The following is a 17,346-nucleotide window of genomic DNA, read 5'->3' as shown; positions in this document are numbered from 1 at the left end:
GATAATTGTCAATAGATTCATGTTTTTGTATTAGTTTAAAGGTTAGACTAATTACATGAAAAAGTTTGATTTGAATTATATTGTTCTTATGAGTTGCTTAGATTAATAGAAAAGTTGAGTGAAAAAGTTGTTTTCAATCCAAATTAATCTAAGAGTTGAGTATAAAATGTGTTTGTGTAACTTATCCTTAAGTTACATGAAGAGTCACATTAAAGACTCATAAAACTCATAAAGTTGGCAAAGGTTACAAAACGATGAAGAGTCTTGTCCTTAAGTTATGGAGGTTCAAGAGTCACTTCATTAATAAATAAATAAATAAAATATGTAACCTTAATTAATTCCATAAGTTATAAAATAAAGAAAAAGATTAATTCTTTATTAGTTTAAAGTCTTCCATAATTTGTCCACAAGTTATGGAACTTGAAGAGTTTTTGGATTAAAACTACTTTAAATACATAAGTTATGGAATTAATTAGTTTTGAATAGTTTCAAAACTTGCCCTCAAGTTTTGGAATTTGTAAAGTTTTCTCTTATGAATACTTTAATTCCAAGTTAGCCCTTAGAATTTTAAAAGTTAAAATTCAACCCTTATACTTTATAATATTATAAGTTAATAATATTTATATGTATAAGAGTAAAGTCGGTCTTACCGCTAGTACGCCTCATTCACGAAGCCGGTCTATAAGGTGGGTATAAGTTTGTTGCCTATAAAATGGCAACTTAATGGGTGTTCACTCTCACCCACCGCTCGCTTGACTGGTGGAGGGTCGTTAGCCGAACGGGTTTGACATGACTATAATTCTCCCTTCATTAAAAGTATTAATGATAAATACTAAGTAACTAAACTCTTAATAATACCCAATCTTAGTTACTTAGGAAAATGTGAATAAGGTGCTAATCCATGAAATTACACTTTGCACTTTGTTTAAGTCGGTTAGTGGAGCGTGTGTGGTTAACCGGCACACTAACTCGTATTTAACAAGGTAGGCAAAGGGTAACTTAATGTTTATCATAGTATCGATGGAGCGTGTGTGGTTAACCGGCACATCGATTGAGGGGTAAACACTTAAGGATACCAAGTAATTTGCATGGTTACTTCACACCTTGTTTTGTGATCCTCGGCATCCCAGTCACAAAACCTGAAGGGCACACTCGAGATTGAAACATGCCATTGAACAGTTCAATGAATCTCAAAAGATCTAGGAGTTTCAAAACCAATTAAAACCTAATAATACATTTCGTTTATCTTGGTGGAAATTGGTGAATCGTCATTCACCTACCTTCAAATTGTTTTATAGCTTGGATTACGGCATACCTCTTCTAAGTTATAAAATAGTTTGTTGGGTCCTAGCCTTAATATTTTCATATTGGGTGTCATATTAAGGACTCAAAGATCAACTATCTTGAATATCTCCCATAACATGTCTGGATTAGACATTTATGATCTTCCCAAATCTCTTGAAACAAGCTTTCCTAAATGAAGATGATGTCCCATGGATATCATACTTCTTTCTCCTCCTCCAATTATTCTCCCTAACCCACAAGTTCTTGAAAAGTTTAAGATCACTCAAGCCCTAATGGCAAGGCAAGGTCTAGGTGTGATCACATCTTGGAGATGTAGTCACATATTGACAAGCTGGGAGAGTTGGGTGTCAATGTCTTGAGAAAGTTGGTGGTTCAATCACTTTCTAAGTTACATAGTGAGTTCCTTTGGGACACCTATGAAATAGACTATGACAAGACCCTTAATGATCTCATCTATTGTTAAGATCAACTTCCTGAAACTTATGGACATTGACAATGGTGACACTGGAAATACAGAAAAAACATTCTCTTCCCAATGGAAAGGGATCGGCCATAGTCAACTCGGTTGAACAAATGGTAAAAAGAAAAGCTAAGTCTGTAATAGTCCTGTGTACCATTATCAAAGGGTCCATATGTTTATATTGCCAAAGTAAGGGTCATTAGTTGCGAAGCTGCCTAATTTACCTAAGGATGTTAAAGTCAATAAGATTGACTCTACTTCAGGTAAAAGTCCACAAATCTAACTCTGTTAAGTTTCTATTCTGAGATTCTTGATACATGTTGTGACTGGGTCACATGGTAATGTTTTAAGAATCAAAGAAAAGTAAAGGAACTTAAAGAAAGAATATGCTGAATCTGATCGCATAGATGGATTTCTATCGCGTAGTTTGAAAAATCGGATTCTTGAGCTACTTCTTAGGAGTTATGAGATATTGCTTAGGAATAGATAACAACAAGTTTTCATATGGATTGTAAGGATAAGTTTTTCCGCATAGTTTTAAAATAAAAGGAAAAATTTTGATTTTTATTTATTTTAAAATATCCTTACAATGGCATTTGAGGAAAAATTGTTGCTTATATGATTCCATTAATAGCAAGAATGGAAATATGAAATTGATTCTTTCATTTGTGGTAATGTCTAAATTTACCAAACAAAGAAAGATTCTCATCATCCAAAGTCTCAATTGGACCGGGACTTGGAATCATGCGAGTTGTATAGCATGATGAATGAGAACTTTCAATTATTGGAAAAATTAAGACTAATTACTTATTCACATGGATGTGTGAGTCAAGTAATGGACTAAGGGATCGAGTACATAGTCATGTGCACTGATTAAGTCCACCACAAAAGATATAAGACTATTCGTCATAGTTTACTAAAGCTTAGTAAATATGATTATACTTACAAGCGTAAGTGTAACTCTGAGACATTGGAAAAGGTTCCAACGTATGGCAGAGCGAATAAGAAGAATCAAATTAGGCAGAAGGATAAAAGTTTCTCAAATCTGAAAAGATGGGAGAGTACTTTAGTATCGTTTTTGTGATCATCTTAATGATTAAGAAACCATATCAAAATTAGTTCTCTAAGGAAGTCTTAGTTCATTCTTATGACTAAGAAGAAGGGATCTTGAATTGTTGAAATGGTTAAATCAAGAAGATGAGTCATACTTCGTTCCAATACAAGTCTTAGAGTCATACTCCAAGATTGTAACTTGAGTGACATGTCTTAAAGAAGGTTTAAAAACACGTGTCAAATGTAAGAGTAAAAGTTTTCTACTCTTGTACATTTGAAATTGGTAAGTTGTGATGTTTTGGATAAAACAAAGACCAACTTAGGCCAATTGTGTGAAGTGTTTGTCTTGATTAGAATCCACACTATCTCTTGAATATTTGACAAGGAAGTCTTATATGTCAAGAGGACAGTGGGAGTCTTAAAAGGTCTTGAAAGTCTCAAGAACTAATCAAGAATAAAACCTAAAGTTCTTCACTAGCACACGACTTAAGGTTTATAACCTATCGTGTTGACATATTCTGTGCCCATTCTAGTTAAAGTTGGCTTTGCATATGAGTTCTTAGAGTTCTCAATGTGTTGCACAACAACTTGGAAGCAATGGTAGGCCCTTGAGCTACCAGGTGGCAAGAAATTAAGATTGAGTTCAGTCCACATGAGTTTGGATTTGTCATTATCCTTGTCTTGTGACTATGGTTATGACAATTCACATGGATAAGAACACATACACCATTAAATCTAAGTGTCATAAGGTTTCTCTCCGATTCATGAAAATGATGGTGAGGAAACACTTTGACTAAGTAGATTTTAGTTAGATAGCAATTGTGATATTTGCATTCTCAAAGTCGTTAGTGGAGCGTGTGTGGTTTACCGGCACACTAACTTGGACTTGTGAGAAATGACAAAGGTCAAAACGATCAAGACTATGATTATGGCATCCCTTTTCATAGTTCTTAAAATCGTTTTGACACACCCATGAGCTATCTAAGGGAAGGTGTATGTTTTTGATAAAGTCTTATCAAAACAATATAGTATCAGAAATCTGAACTTTGGTAAGAAAGTCAATAAAGTATTGATTTCTAGAAGTCGAGCTTTCTGAGTATATGTCAAAGCTAGTGGGAGCATAAGTGTTATGCTAATAATCATCATGTCAGTGGGAGCATGATAATTACAATAAGTATTGCAAGCTAGCAATGTTAATTATAGAAAACAAAAGGTTTCAATTGGGAAAAAGTTGTTTTACTATAATTAAGGGAGAGGAAATTATACTTCATCTCAAATCTATAAGCTTAGATCGTGAGGTTTTAATTATTTAGTCAAGAATATATACGAATTTCATGTTGGAATGGCTCAACATAAGGAAATTCTGTATATGGGTCCATTATTTGCGTTCTTAAATTCGATTATGATTACGGCATCCCTTTTCATAATCTGAATTATGAGAACTTGGCAAATTGAAATGGAAATGTTATAGCAAAAGACTGGTTTAGTCTTTATGTGAGACATCATGAATCGTGTCCCATATACTTCGGATATAGGACCGACTACATGTGCTATATTCATCCTTTCTAAAATTTTCCAAATGCCTGGGGCGTTAAGAATGGAAAAGGTTTAGAACTGGATATGACTAAAAAGGATTAAACAATTGTCGAGGACAATCTAAGGTTTACCAAAGATTGGTTTCTCAAGGACAATTGGAAGTATAGTGATAATTCTGGAAGGACCATATTGACATAATCTGTAAGGAGGCAACTCTTGTTCAGAAGTGATAGTCAAAATGAATTAGGAAATGTTTCAAAGTTAGAATTTTCAATCTGTGTAAGATTAAGGAAACTTAATGCAAGAAGGATGGTTCCAAGGACTTGATCTCCTTTGGAATGCTCTGTAATGATTGTTGTTAAGTCTTTCTGACTTTGTGCATAATCATTACAAGAGGATCGATGCATATAAGTTTAGAATCTAACAGATTTCAGTAAATGACATGAATTTGGAATTCTTGCATTTGCAGTAAGGATTTGGGAGTGAGAAAAGAGAATCATTGAAGTTGTGTTCACTTGATCTAGTTCACAAAATAAAGATCATAGACAAACATATTATGCATACTTGGTGTATGGCATGACTATTGTTTAGAAAACATAGTGTGCATGCTTGGAGCATGGGACAACTATTGTTTTAAATTCAAGAATAATGTTGATAGCTGAAACAATATACAATGAATAATGTGTAATCATATGGTGATAAATAAAAGGAGTTTTATTTATATTCATAAGTTCTGAGACCATATTGGATTCAATTATTATTGTGTTTCACTTTGCATGTTTTGACTTCCCGAATAAACTAGATTATTCTTCCGGAATGACTAAGTTATTCAAACCATCCACAGTCGGTCATATGTTGGAAGTAGATATGAATTAAGACTGTCATGGGTTGGCTTGTAGAGGTCTAAGTTGTTGGACAAAGGGCTACAACACTCATGAGTGCTCATAAGTTCTGAGTATTGGATTCAACCCGCGCTCATTGGAATCACTTCATGGATTTTATCACGAGTGATCATGAGACGATAATATCTTATATTCTTCAAACCTAGAGATATGAGTTGTTACTATGAGTTGGTTGTACATTGATTGCACGAAACTGCATTTGGTAACTCGGTGCTATAAAACGTGTCTTTGTGTATGATTCAACAAGTAGTAGAACAAGCCATATGAGTCGAAGTTTATCCATTCCTTTTACCTTCGGGATGAAAGCGATATCTGTGGGCCCCTCGATGATTTGATGATGACAAATGGAAGTGCTCGGCCGGGCCAGGACTGATTTGATTTGTTCAATTAGTCAGTCGTCATAAATCGGAAATCGGGAAACAACAAATGGACAGAGAGAATGATTATAATCCATGTCTCAGTCTATATGATATCTAGAATGGAGGAATATATGATCCCTTATCTAATGGACAAGTCGTTGACAAAGATCAGAGTTCATCTACAAGGTCAGAGTTCGACAGAAGCTTTTGAGAGCTACGATTGCTAGTTGGTTCCTGAAGTCATACGCAATAATAGTTTTAGACTTATCCAAGTGGGAGACTGTTGGATTAATGTCTAAGTCCATAACTATAATTGGTAAGACTTGACCCGACCCGGCATGGTCCATTTGGGTTGCATGGCATCATGCACTTGGATAGACTATAATGAGAGAAATAAGACACTTACGGTTATTAATATATTATAAGTTCTAGTATATTAATAATAAGAATAATGAGATTATTTAATTAGTATTGATCAAGAATTAATCTAGTATTAATTAAGTGATCAAAAGAAGACTAATTAAATATATGGGTTGATTGTGTAAATCATTCATTCTTATATATGTGGGCTTGTGATCCAAGATTCCTTATGTTGGACTAAGTCCATGGGGTGACCCATGGATACTCCATGGAGGTTAAAACCCATGGAGCATAAGGAATGGGTAAAGTCATGAGTTACATGGTGTAACCCTAATAGCCACCATATAAAAGAAACCCATGGCTCAAGAAATCGTGACTATGACTAAAACTATGTGTATGTATAAGGGCTACACGATTTCATGAAGTGTTCTAATTTCTCTCTAAGTTATTCCAAGTGCTTATGGTGTTGTGTGAACCATTTGAGGTGTCACACTTGGGGCACTAAGCACTCAAGCTTCATGAAGACAAGCACTATCAAAGAGGTATGTATTCTATCTTGTTATATCCATTATTTTGTATGCTAGATTAGGATAATACCTTGGATGTTCATATTTGCATGTATAATAGAGAAAACATAGATCCAAGGTATTTAGGGTTGCATGTACACTTAGGAGTGTTAGAATGCTCATAACCCAACAGTATACTGAACATGGAACTACTAGACTCCATACATACTTTATGTCTCCAAATAAGGTCGTATTGGAAGAAATCAATGAGCCTATTTCTTCGGAACTCAATCGAAAAAAGTTTACAAGTACAGAGGTAGGATCATGTAGTAGAAAATTGGACTTGAATGAGAACTATGACTTTTCTAGGTCTGTTGTACCTTTTGGACATTTTGATATAGATGTATTGAAAGATGTTGGAGTTCATCCTGCAAGTGAGGAGCTTAACAAACTGCAAGTGACATCAGGACATTTTGATAGAGATGTATTGAAAGTTGTTGGACCTTCAGAAGACTTTGATCCTTTCTTTTATATGGATCATAATGATTACCAACAGATGGGGGACGATGATTACCAACAGATGGGGGACAATGAAGAAATTGGAGATGCTATTAGTGATGAGACTAGTACCAATGGAAGTATAAGCGAGGATAGTGACTTTTTAGTGGATGAACTTAATATGGTGGAGGATGTCGAAGTGAATATGAAAGACTTCCACAGTGGTGTTTATTCTTTTCCAAATCTAGATAACCATCAATCATTCAATGCACCTGATGTCACAGTTGATGACGATTTGGAGGTGATAGATACACAGTTGTTTGAATCAGCTGGTGTAGAAGAAGATGAGAGGAAGAAGTTAATGAGAAGGTTAAACAAACCAACCACGTGTTCATCAGGAGTAGTACATGAAACTGCATTCTATCTGGGTCAAATATTTAAGTCCTCATCAGAAGCGAAGGACTACATTAAAATGCATTCAATTCGAACTAGGAGAAACATTTATTTTGCAAAAAATGATAAACAAAGAATTAGGGAAAAATGCAGGGGTGTGGTCCCAGAAATGACAGGTGGGCCATGGACAAAAAGTAGAATCAAATGCAAGGACAAAACAGTCAGTTCACAAAAAGCAAAATGCCCTTGGGTGGTATTAATTTCTAGATCTGATGAAGAAAGCGATTGGATGGTGAAAACTTTGGTTCATGAGCATAGATGTGTGCAGTCAAGATCTATTAAATCGTGTACTTCTAAGTTTCTTGCAACCACCATTCTTCAACAAGTGGAAGGAAACCCAACTATCCCAGCCAAAGCTTTGCGTGTAGAGTTACAAAAGACATACGAGGTGGGGATGTCAAGAATGAAGGTCTTTAGGGCTAAACAGCTTGCACAGAAACATGTTCACGGAGATTATGAAAAGCAATACAGCCTTCTCAGGGATTATGTACTAGAATTACAACAGTGCAACCCAGGAACAACTGTGAAGATTGATGTATACAGTGAACCAAATGCAAACTTGGAAACTAGGATGTTTAAGAGAATTTATGTCTGTTTAGGTGCATTAAAACTGGGTTTTAAGGCAGGTTTAAGAGATTTCTTAGGATTCGATGGGGCTTTCATGAAGGGACCTTACCCTGGACAGGTTCTCACTGCTGTGGGTCTTGATTCCAATAATGGGATCTACCCACTAGCATATGCCATAGTTGAAGCCGAGAACATAAGCTCATGGAGTTGGTTTCTAGAGTGTCTAGGTGAAGATTTGGAGCTGTCTACAAATTCAAACTTCACATTTATTTCTGACAGGCAAAAGGTTAGTCTTCTTATGATACTTGTTCATGACATCTGTGTAATTTTGTCTGCTACCTTTAAAAAATAACATTTTTGTTACTTGTTTATTAGGGGATTTTACCTGCCATTGCCAACCTATTCCCTAGCGCTGAACACAGGTTTTGTTTAAGATATATTCACGAAAACATGAAGCTACAATGGAGGGGGAAGGAGCACAGAGATCATTTATGGGAATGTGCAACAGCAACAACAGTTAGACACTTTGACAGATTCATGGAAGATTTTAATAAGTTCAATTCAAAGGCATGTGATTGGTTAAAGAAAATTCCACCCAAACATTGGGCCAAAGCACATATTTCAGGTATATTTACCCTTATATAACAGTTAGACACCTTGACAGATTCAAGGAAGATTTACACTTTGACAGATTCTTATAAGATATTTTGTTGCATTTTACAGGAAGAGCACATACAGATATTTTGTTGAATAATTTATGTGAAGTTTTCAACTCAAAGTTGTTAGATGCTCGAGACAAACCTATAATTACATGTTTAGAATATATTAGGGAATACTTAATGAAACGAATTTGTATTGTGCAAAATGTGATAGATAAGTCTCAAGGGCCTCTTACCCCAACAGCCACAAAACTTTTAGATGGAGTTAAGAAACATGCTTCTCAATACACTTGCATATTTAATGGTGCTGAGAAGACTCAAGTTATTGGGACAATGGGGGAACAATTTGTGGTTAATTGGAGGGACAGGAACTGTAGTTGCAGGCATACAGAGATCACTGGGATACCATGCTCTCGTCTTGTTAGTGCCATTAGGGATAAGGTTGAGCATGGGGCAAAAATTGTCCCACCTCTTGAGGAGTGGGTACATCCATGTTATAGGTTAAGCACATGGAATGAAATGTACAAGTACAAAGTTCAACCAATCAATGGAAGAAGTATGTGGCCAAAGTCAGATTGCCCCACAACACTAACACCCCCCAAACATACTAAACAGGTAAATAATTTTCAATTTACAAGTCAGTATACGTTTATATTGTTTTATAATTTATTAATTATGCAGGTAGGGAGACCAAAAAAGAAGAGAAAGAGAGCTCAAACTGAAGAACCAAATAATCAAGGTAAAAGTTTGACCAGGAAGTTCCTTACAGTTACTTGTAGCAAATGCAAGAACAAGGGTCACAAATCTAGGAGTTGCAAGGGACAAGGGGGACAAACTGAAGTTAGAAATGTGGTTGCAGGGGGCAAGAAGCTTAGCAAGGCAAAGAAGCAGGGAGATGGAAAAAAGGATAAATCCAAAATGAAGGAAAAAGTTTGATTTGTTGTCTTTTGTGTTGTTTGTTATGGAACCTTAGAAAGGTCTTTTGTGTTGTTTGTTTTGGTACCTTAGAAAGGTCAGACTAAGTTGGTTATTGTGTGTCTTTATCTTTTGTTGGTATTATGGTTCACACAGGGTGCTAGACTAAGATGGTTCTTTTGGTTATGATACATTAGTTTGCAAGCTCTTTTGATATTTTTTTGGTATTATGACTTTGACTTTAAGGTTATGTAATGAACTTTATGACTATGCAAAAGTTTGCATTTTATTTTTGAACATTTCTAATGTTGTTATGGCTTTACAATGGTTCACACATTATACTACAATGGTCTAAACCCTATAAAAACCTTTCACTTTCATTTTTTATACTTTAATAGATCTGGATAGTTCATTAAGTTGCAAACCAATATTTTACACTCATTACGTTCCAGACCAATATTTTTCAATGGTTGCAGACTAAAAGTTTCCCAAATAAAAAGCATTCCATTCATACATACGAACATTTCTTACATCACAAACAAAAAAACGAAATCATCTTCAAATTAATAGTACTATCTGATTCTACCCACAAGCAAAAGAACCATCATCTATCTACCCACAAGCAAAAGAACCATCATCTCCAGACTAATACTATTAGCATCTTTTGTACACATACATGAAAAAGAAAACCCAACTAAAAACTAGCATCATCTTCACTTTTTTTGCTTCAAAACTTGCTTGCAGCAGAGATTCTTGAAGCTTGTTCTTGGATCTTAGCAAACCTGGAATGACAGTCACAGCCCTTCGACACATGGGCTCATCAAACCATGCAATGAAACCGCAACTGCTAGGACATTTCCAAAACCTACGCCCTGGGTTGAGATCCGTCCATGATGTCACTATCACCGCTTGCCTTCCACAAAAACAATTTACCATTCTTATGCAAATTTTCTTACAAACACACAGAGGAGAGAAGAGAGAAGAGAGAATAGAGGAGACGATAAATAAAGAAGGAAGTGATGGGGGTTTAATTTTTATAGGGAAAGGGACTATCTTTTGCAGATCATGAGAGAGAAGGGATAAGCAAATGACGAAAATACCCTCGTGTGAGGGTCACGTGATTTAGATAAACGACAACAATTAAACGGAGTATGTCATAAGGACTATTCGTGCAACAATTTGGAACCACAGGGACCATACTCGTCCAAAATTCCTCATAAGGACTATCTTTGGTCTCTCGTGCCAACCACAGGGACCATCTGTGTAATTTTGTCATTAATTTAATACGAGATTTTTAGGGGATAAAGGATAGGGTTAAAGTTTTAATATTATTATATTATAAATGGGTTGTACTTCAAGCTTAATAGTTTAGACGTCTTAAAAAAATAATATTATTATATTCAATTTATTTATAGAAATAGTTAGATTTCTTTTATAAGTAGTAAATACATATATATATATATATATATATATATATATATATATATATATATATATATATATATATATATATATATATATATATATATATATATAAAGATATATTATATTCAATCTATTTATAGAAATAGTTAGAAATAGTTATATTTCTTTTATAATATTAATATTATTTTTTTAAGACGTTCAAATCATTAAGCTAATAGTACAAGTAGTCATCAATAAAATAATATTAAATTTTAACATGTGTTTTGAATCATTATATTTCTCAACAAATTCTATCTCCTTCCCTGAATTTCGGATAAGTCAAAATTTGAAACCATCAGAAAATAAATGTTGATTCAAATATCCCTCCTGCAGATGGCTCTTTCTTAGCAGATTTTTATTTTAATCCTTACTTGTAATTGATTTCATCATTTTTAACTTTTTGTATTTTTATGTTATAAATAGATTGGGTGAAGGCTTTATTATATCAGGTTTGTTCCTAAAAGGTTTTTAGTATGTTTCTTTAATGTGTTAGAGCATTGTATTATCATTAGTTTGTATATTTTGGCATCTTACTTTTGCAATAAAGAACGGTTAAACACAAGATTTGACATGATTAAGGTAGTTTGTATACTTTTCATCTTGTACAGTCTAAAAATGAAACATTTTTCATCATTGGTCCTTATAATATCAAGTTTCATCACATGGACTTCCTGATTACGGTGATTATTGTCCTTATTATAAGGTTCTATATAGATTTTGTTCAATATTTTAAGGTTTCGAGAACCTAAATAAATATGAATCCTTAAATTACATACCATCGTTGAAAATGTTTTAATTTGTGACCAAACTTGGTTTAAAATCACAATGAACAAGTTGACACCTGAGTATTTTGACCTTCTCAAAGGCTTATTTATCGACTTTTGAATCACAACACCTGATATTCTAAAGGTTTATTTTTATAAACTATTATTTATATATTTTAGCATTTTACTTAGTAGGATATTAAATTAATAAATGAATTAAGGAAAACGAAAAAAAAAGAGGACGATAAACAGTACAAGTGGTTTGGGTATGTATAAATGAAAGTAATAACCATTTAGGGGGTGTTTGGCAAAAAAGCTTATTGCTTATTAGTTTGTTAGCTTATAAGTTAATAAGTAAGTGTATGGTAACTTATGAAAAAATGACGTATTAGAGGTTCCCCACCGGAATAAGTTATTTTAATCCAAACACTTTTTAAACTTATAGTGATGTGGAACCTAATAAGTTGTTTTAAAAAAGCTTAGCCAAACATCCCCTTAATATGGTATGGTAATGCTCTTGAAAAATATATGACATTTAATATTCATTTCTCGAAGTGAACGCAAAATGGTTTTAACTCTAAAGAGATCAAATTATTCGTTGCCCGCCGCTTTGTGAAGGTAGACGGTTAGTGTGTGTGTATATATATATATATATATATATATATATATATATATATATATATATATATATATATATATATATATATATATATATATATATATTAGCAGTGTACCCGCGCAAAGCGGCGGGACGTGTAAATTCTTTCGGTGATATGTTTCCTCTACAAAAATGTTATGTTACAAAAGAAAGTACATGTCGAAGACAAAATAATCAAACTATGGTGTTATTTGGGAAATAAAGTCATTTTTTGTTCCTGAACGGTGAACTTTATAGTAGAGGAGGGAGCAAAGAGGTATATGCGATTGGAGGGATATTTGAATCAACATGCTAAATTTAAGGATATTTAAAAGGGTTCAAAATTTGAATGAATCCGAGATTTGAGGAAACCATATCAAATTGTTGAGAAATATAAGGAGATTTGATGATAAATATTTGAATTCAAAATAGGGTTAAAATTTAATATTATTTTATTAATGATTACTTGTACTATCAGCTTCATCATTTGGACGTTTTAAAAAAATATTATTATTATAGTCAATCTATTTTTAAAAATAGTTAGATTTCTTTTATAAAATAGTAAAAATAGACGTTTGTAGTCATCATTTACGTAAAGATATCATGGAGAAAATAAGAATCGGTAACAACCTCTATTGTATTTAATGCATATTAAATGCAAAATAAATAATTAAAATCTCAAAAGTAAATAAATGAGTTAATACGTGTTCGAAAGCATTTACCAGACGAAGACATAACGGAGACGTACAGAAGAAAGACGAAATCTGCTAAAACCTCCGCAACAACCATCGCCGGCCCATCCCGGCGATCATCGATTCTCAATTTCTTTTTCCGTCGGAGGTACTGACCTTATCAGTTTACGATTTAGGAGATTTATTCATTGCCTTAAATCTATTAATCACCAAAAATTCTGATGTTCATGCCCTAAATTCTGCCGTTTCAGAATAGACTTCGAGAGGGTCGTCGATCGATCAATCGATCTAGTCCATCTGCTGCATCTACTTGTCGTTTCTGGTGTTACAGTTAATTACGGTTCGTGTTCTTTGTCTTTTCAAATTTGCACACAGTTACACGTAGTGTCTTTGGATTGAGTTTCATTTCTACACGAACTGTTAATTTTTAGGCTTAAAAATTGGTATTTTTTTGTACTGCATTGGGCCTGCCATTCCTTTCGGATCTCTGTATACTCCATTCAGTCGCCATTTGAATTATAATTCTCTGGTTGCTAGAGAGATTAAGAAACAGTTGAACTTGTTCTTTTTTTCTGTTCATCAACATTATCATGTACCGATATTGGATTTATTAATGTAGGGACATAGTTTTGACAATGAAGAATGGTGAGCGAGCTGCCAATATTGCTCTAGCAGGTTCTGTATCTCCTTCCGATCTATATACATCTACATTACCTTCATCTGAAAATCATCTTTCTTTTTTAGCTCTATCCTAGTTGCCATGGATTATTTCATAACAAGAGAAATCATGTACTACATCATTTTGGATTTGCAGGTTTAACACTTGCACCACTGGTTATGAAGGTAGACCCAAATATAAATGTCATCTTGACAGCATGCCTCACAGTTTTTGTGGGTTGTTATCGCTCTGTCAAGCCAACACCTCCTTCTGTAAGTACACAGCTTCCATGTTTTGAATCATTCCAAGATTCATACATCTTTTTCGTGCTTAAAAATTACATTTTCTTTTTACAGGAAACAATGTCTAATGAACATGCCATGCGCTTCCCTTTAGTTGGTAGTGCAATGCTGTTGTCTCTGTTCTTGCTCTTTAAGTTCCTGTCAAAAGACTTGGTCAATGCTGTCTTGACTTGTTACTTCTTTGTTCTTGGCATCATCGCGCTTTCGTATGCTCTCTTTTCTTAAGTATTTGCTAATTTTGTTAATCAGTAATTGACTAATCACTTTTCTTTATTGACTTCTTTCAAATTTCAATTGTAGGGCAACACTTTTACCTGCAATCAGGCGGTTTTTACCAACTAAGTGGAATGAAGATGTTATAACTTGGCGTTTCCCCTATTTTCACTGTTGGTTATCTATATTTGTTTACTTACATTATGGTGATGTGATTTGTGTAAAGATGTATTTTTTAAAAATCTTTTTTTTTTGTACAGCTTTGGATGTTGAGTTCACAAGGTCTCAAGTGGTTGCTGGGATTCCCGGGACCTTTTTTTGTGTGTGGTATGTAGCACAGAAGCATTGGCTGGCTAACAATATTTTGGGACTTGCTTTCTGTATTCAGGTTTGAGTTTTTTTTTATCATTTTATTATTTTGTATCTCATGTATGCCATGATGAACAAAATGACATGAAAACTTGCAAAAATTTGTAGGGAATTGAAATGCTTTCACTCGGCTCATTCAAGACTGGTGCTATTCTATTGGTGAGTTGCATTGTAGTTACCCTGTTCTGTAAAGCATGGGATTAATACTATGATCTCAATCTACAGGCTGGACTTTTCTTTTATGATATATTCTGGGTCTTTTTTACCCCTGTGATGGTCAGTGTTGCCAAATCATTTGATGCACCTATAAAGGTATTATGCTTTGTTTGGTTGAAATAGGGTCTTTCTTACCATATTCTGAGGTTTTAATTGAAACTTTTAATCTTTTTTCAGCTTCTATTCCCAACAAGAGATGCTGTACGCCCATTTTCTATGCTTGGTTTAGGTGATATTGTCATTCCAGGTAATTTATTCTTAGGGTTTTTTTTTTTTCTTACTAAGGTGCCATTTTTTTTTAACTTAATGGACTTAATGGACTTAATGAGGAGAGGAATTAATCTGGACAGATATATAATGGTGTTTCTTTTTTACTTAATATATAAAGATGAGCTTAATGGGTTAAGTGAGAAGATGGGGCATTTATTTATCCATTAAGAGCTCCTTTTTTACATGTGCTACCCTTTTTTTTTCTCTCTCTTTTCTATTTTTTAAATAAACCTATTCCAGTTCCATTGTCTTCTTGCCCCTGAATCAGCCTATTCTCTTTCCAAATCAATTTAATTTTTTATTTGATCTTGTTAAATATCATGTTCAATTTAAATTATTAATCATGTTAAATTTCTTTTGATGTGGTTATTTACAACTAGTCGTGAGGCCAACGTATTACATGGTTAATTTTAACAAAAAGTTAAATATAAAAGTCTGAGAAAATAAAAAAAAAATAATGAATTATTATAATGGAAATGTTTTTTATCTTTTAAATTTAAACAAATAATTTAAATAAAGGAAAGAAACTAATAAGCTTTAATTTTAGGAATTTTAAAATTAAAAGGTAAGTTTGTTAATGAAATTGATATCCATTTATTACTACATTTATTGCAATTATTACATTAAAATATTATATGGAATTTAATAAAATAAAAAAAAAAAAAAAACTCATAAAATGAACATATGTGTGCGTTGGTGATCAGGCATTTTTGTAGCATTGGCACTGAGATTTGACGTGTCAAGAGGGCAAAAGAGTCAATACTTCAAAAGTGCTTTCTTGGGATATGCAGTTGGTGTGGTTCTTACAATTGTTGTCATGAACTGGTTTCAAGCTGCACAGGTTGGTGATGAATGATGATTGGATGATTGACATCTTTTATTTTTATTTTTTTTAAATTTAATTAAATCTGATATTGTTTTTTGGTTTTGGTTTCAGCCTGCTTTGTTATACATTGTGCCATCAGTTATCGGGTTCTTGGGTGCTCATTGCATATGGAATGGGGAGGTCAAACCGGTAAGCCTTAATACTACTAATAGTAATATCCACATCAAACAAATCCAAATTACTTTGATTTCTCTAGCTTCAATAACAATAATGTTTTCAAAAAAAAAATATTCAAGACTCCGACTAAATTATTTTTTGTTGTTTTCTTAAAAAAAATATATTTCTAATATGATAGTTTTGGGTTGTGGCAGTTGTTGGAATTTGATGAGTCTAAAACGGCTGTTGGTGGTGAAGGTGATGTAGATGAGAAAACAAACAAGAAAGTAGACTGATAGATGCTTTTACAATATACAGTTGTTCACAGTAGAAGGAGCTATGCTCTTTTTTCTATTTCTTTTATACTTTTTTTTTTTTAATGGGATTTTAGCTCCAGTCTTTATGGTTAACTTATGCAATAGATTTTGCAATTAATCTTTTATTTCTGGATCATATCTTTAATCTCCATATAGACTGTTTTAATTGATTAAATAAATAGGGCGTGATACATGTTTATTCACTTAGATTGATAGAAAAGGACATGATACATGATTTTTTCACTGAAAACATGTGGAAAGTCTATATATCTAAATAATTGTGCCAATCGAAATATTATATTATGTTTTTATGTGGTTTGGTAACAAGCAAACATTTTAATCGTATGAGATTTTACAATTATGTGTTTAACTTGCCTACTTAGAAAGGCAAGAGTGATTTATATGTATCGTAGTGTTGGAAATGTAAATATAAGGATTTTTTTTCACTAAATGAGTTAAAAGATTAATGTGGACGGACAACTATACACGAGTGTTTTTCTTTTTTATAAAATCTGAACAAAATGACTTGATAGGTTAAGCCAAATAACCTGGCTTAATGTATTCAGGACACCAATCTTTTTAATATTTGTCATTCTTTATTTTTTCCTCCTAGATTTCTTCCATCAAGCACGATTAAGGTCTTTGAGTAATGTCCATTTGTCATGGTTATGAATACATACTCTTGAAGTTCGATATTGAAAATCAAAATAACTTTAAAACAAAAGGAATTGGATGATATTCGAAAGGGAAGTGTCGTCGTTAAGGATGACTACAAAGTGGGATACAAGGCAGGATGTTACTTCCCGGTATATGCCAAATTACCAAAGTGGATATCCGGTTCATTCTTTGACCACCTCATCCTATTTTCATCCTTAAGTTTCATTATTTT

General features: G+C 33.4%; 2 protein-coding genes across 3 annotated transcripts; both read left to right on the top strand.

Annotated features, from left to right (window-relative positions):
- The first annotated feature begins 6,713 nt into the window (after nt 1-6,713).
- On the top strand, nt 6,714-9,176 carry LOC145016322 (uncharacterized). The gene is made up of 4 exons (XM_078974676.1): nt 6,714-8,285; nt 8,375-8,624; nt 8,723-9,078; nt 9,159-9,176. Exons 1-4 carry the CDS (start codon nt 6,714-6,716, stop codon nt 9,174-9,176), a joined length of 2,196 nt encoding a protein of 731 aa, XP_078830802.1.
- Nucleotides 9,177-13,127: 3,951 nt separating this feature from the next.
- On the top strand, nt 13,128-16,593 carry LOC145018371 (signal peptide peptidase-like). Of its 2 annotated transcripts, none has more exons than XM_078976268.1 (13): nt 13,128-13,278; nt 13,382-13,470; nt 13,750-13,805; nt 13,945-14,060; nt 14,145-14,296; nt 14,391-14,476; nt 14,564-14,691; nt 14,781-14,831; nt 14,898-14,984; nt 15,066-15,135; nt 15,863-15,999; nt 16,096-16,173; nt 16,356-16,593. In XM_078976268.1, the coding sequence occupies exons 3-13, from the start codon at nt 13,766-13,768 to the stop codon at nt 16,434-16,436; spliced, it is 1,026 nt and encodes a 341-aa protein (XP_078832394.1). In that variant the 5' UTR covers nt 13,128-13,278; nt 13,382-13,470; nt 13,750-13,765; the 3' UTR covers nt 16,437-16,593. The 2 variants fall into 2 exon arrangements, with proteins under 2 accessions (XP_078832394.1, XP_078832395.1); XM_078976269.1 differs by having other exon boundaries at nt 13,135-13,278; nt 13,387-13,470.
- Nucleotides 16,594-17,346: the final 753 nt, after the last annotated feature.

This window comes from Lactuca saligna, chromosome 9 (genome assembly GCF_052625555.1).
Source record: "Lactuca saligna cultivar CGN05327 chromosome 9, ASM5262555v1, whole genome shotgun sequence".
In the NCBI taxonomy this organism is placed as follows: Eukaryota; Viridiplantae; Streptophyta; class Magnoliopsida; order Asterales; family Asteraceae; genus Lactuca; species Lactuca saligna.
The sequence above is the reverse complement of the archived record's forward strand: the minus strand, read 5'-3'. Positions and strand labels throughout refer to the sequence as shown.

Coding starts and splice junctions, on each gene's coding strand:
- LOC145016322 (XM_078974676.1), top strand. CDS start 6,714: ATGTCTCCAAATAAGGTCGTATTGGAAGAAATCAATGAGCCTATTTCT. Junction 8,286..8,374: donor TTATTTCTGACAGGCAAAAG/GTTAGTCTTCTT, acceptor CTTGTTTATTAG/GGGATTTTACCTGCCATTGC. Junction 8,625..8,722: donor GGCCAAAGCACATATTTCAG/GTATATTTACCC, acceptor TGCATTTTACAG/GAAGAGCACATACAGATATT.
- LOC145018371 (XM_078976268.1), top strand. CDS start 13,766: ATGAAGAATGGTGAGCGAGCTGCCAATATTGCTCTAGCAG. Junction 13,806..13,944: donor TGCCAATATTGCTCTAGCAG/GTTCTGTATCTC, acceptor TTGGATTTGCAG/GTTTAACACTTGCACCACTG. Junction 14,692..14,780: donor GACTTGCTTTCTGTATTCAG/GTTTGAGTTTTT, acceptor AAAAATTTGTAG/GGAATTGAAATGCTTTCACT.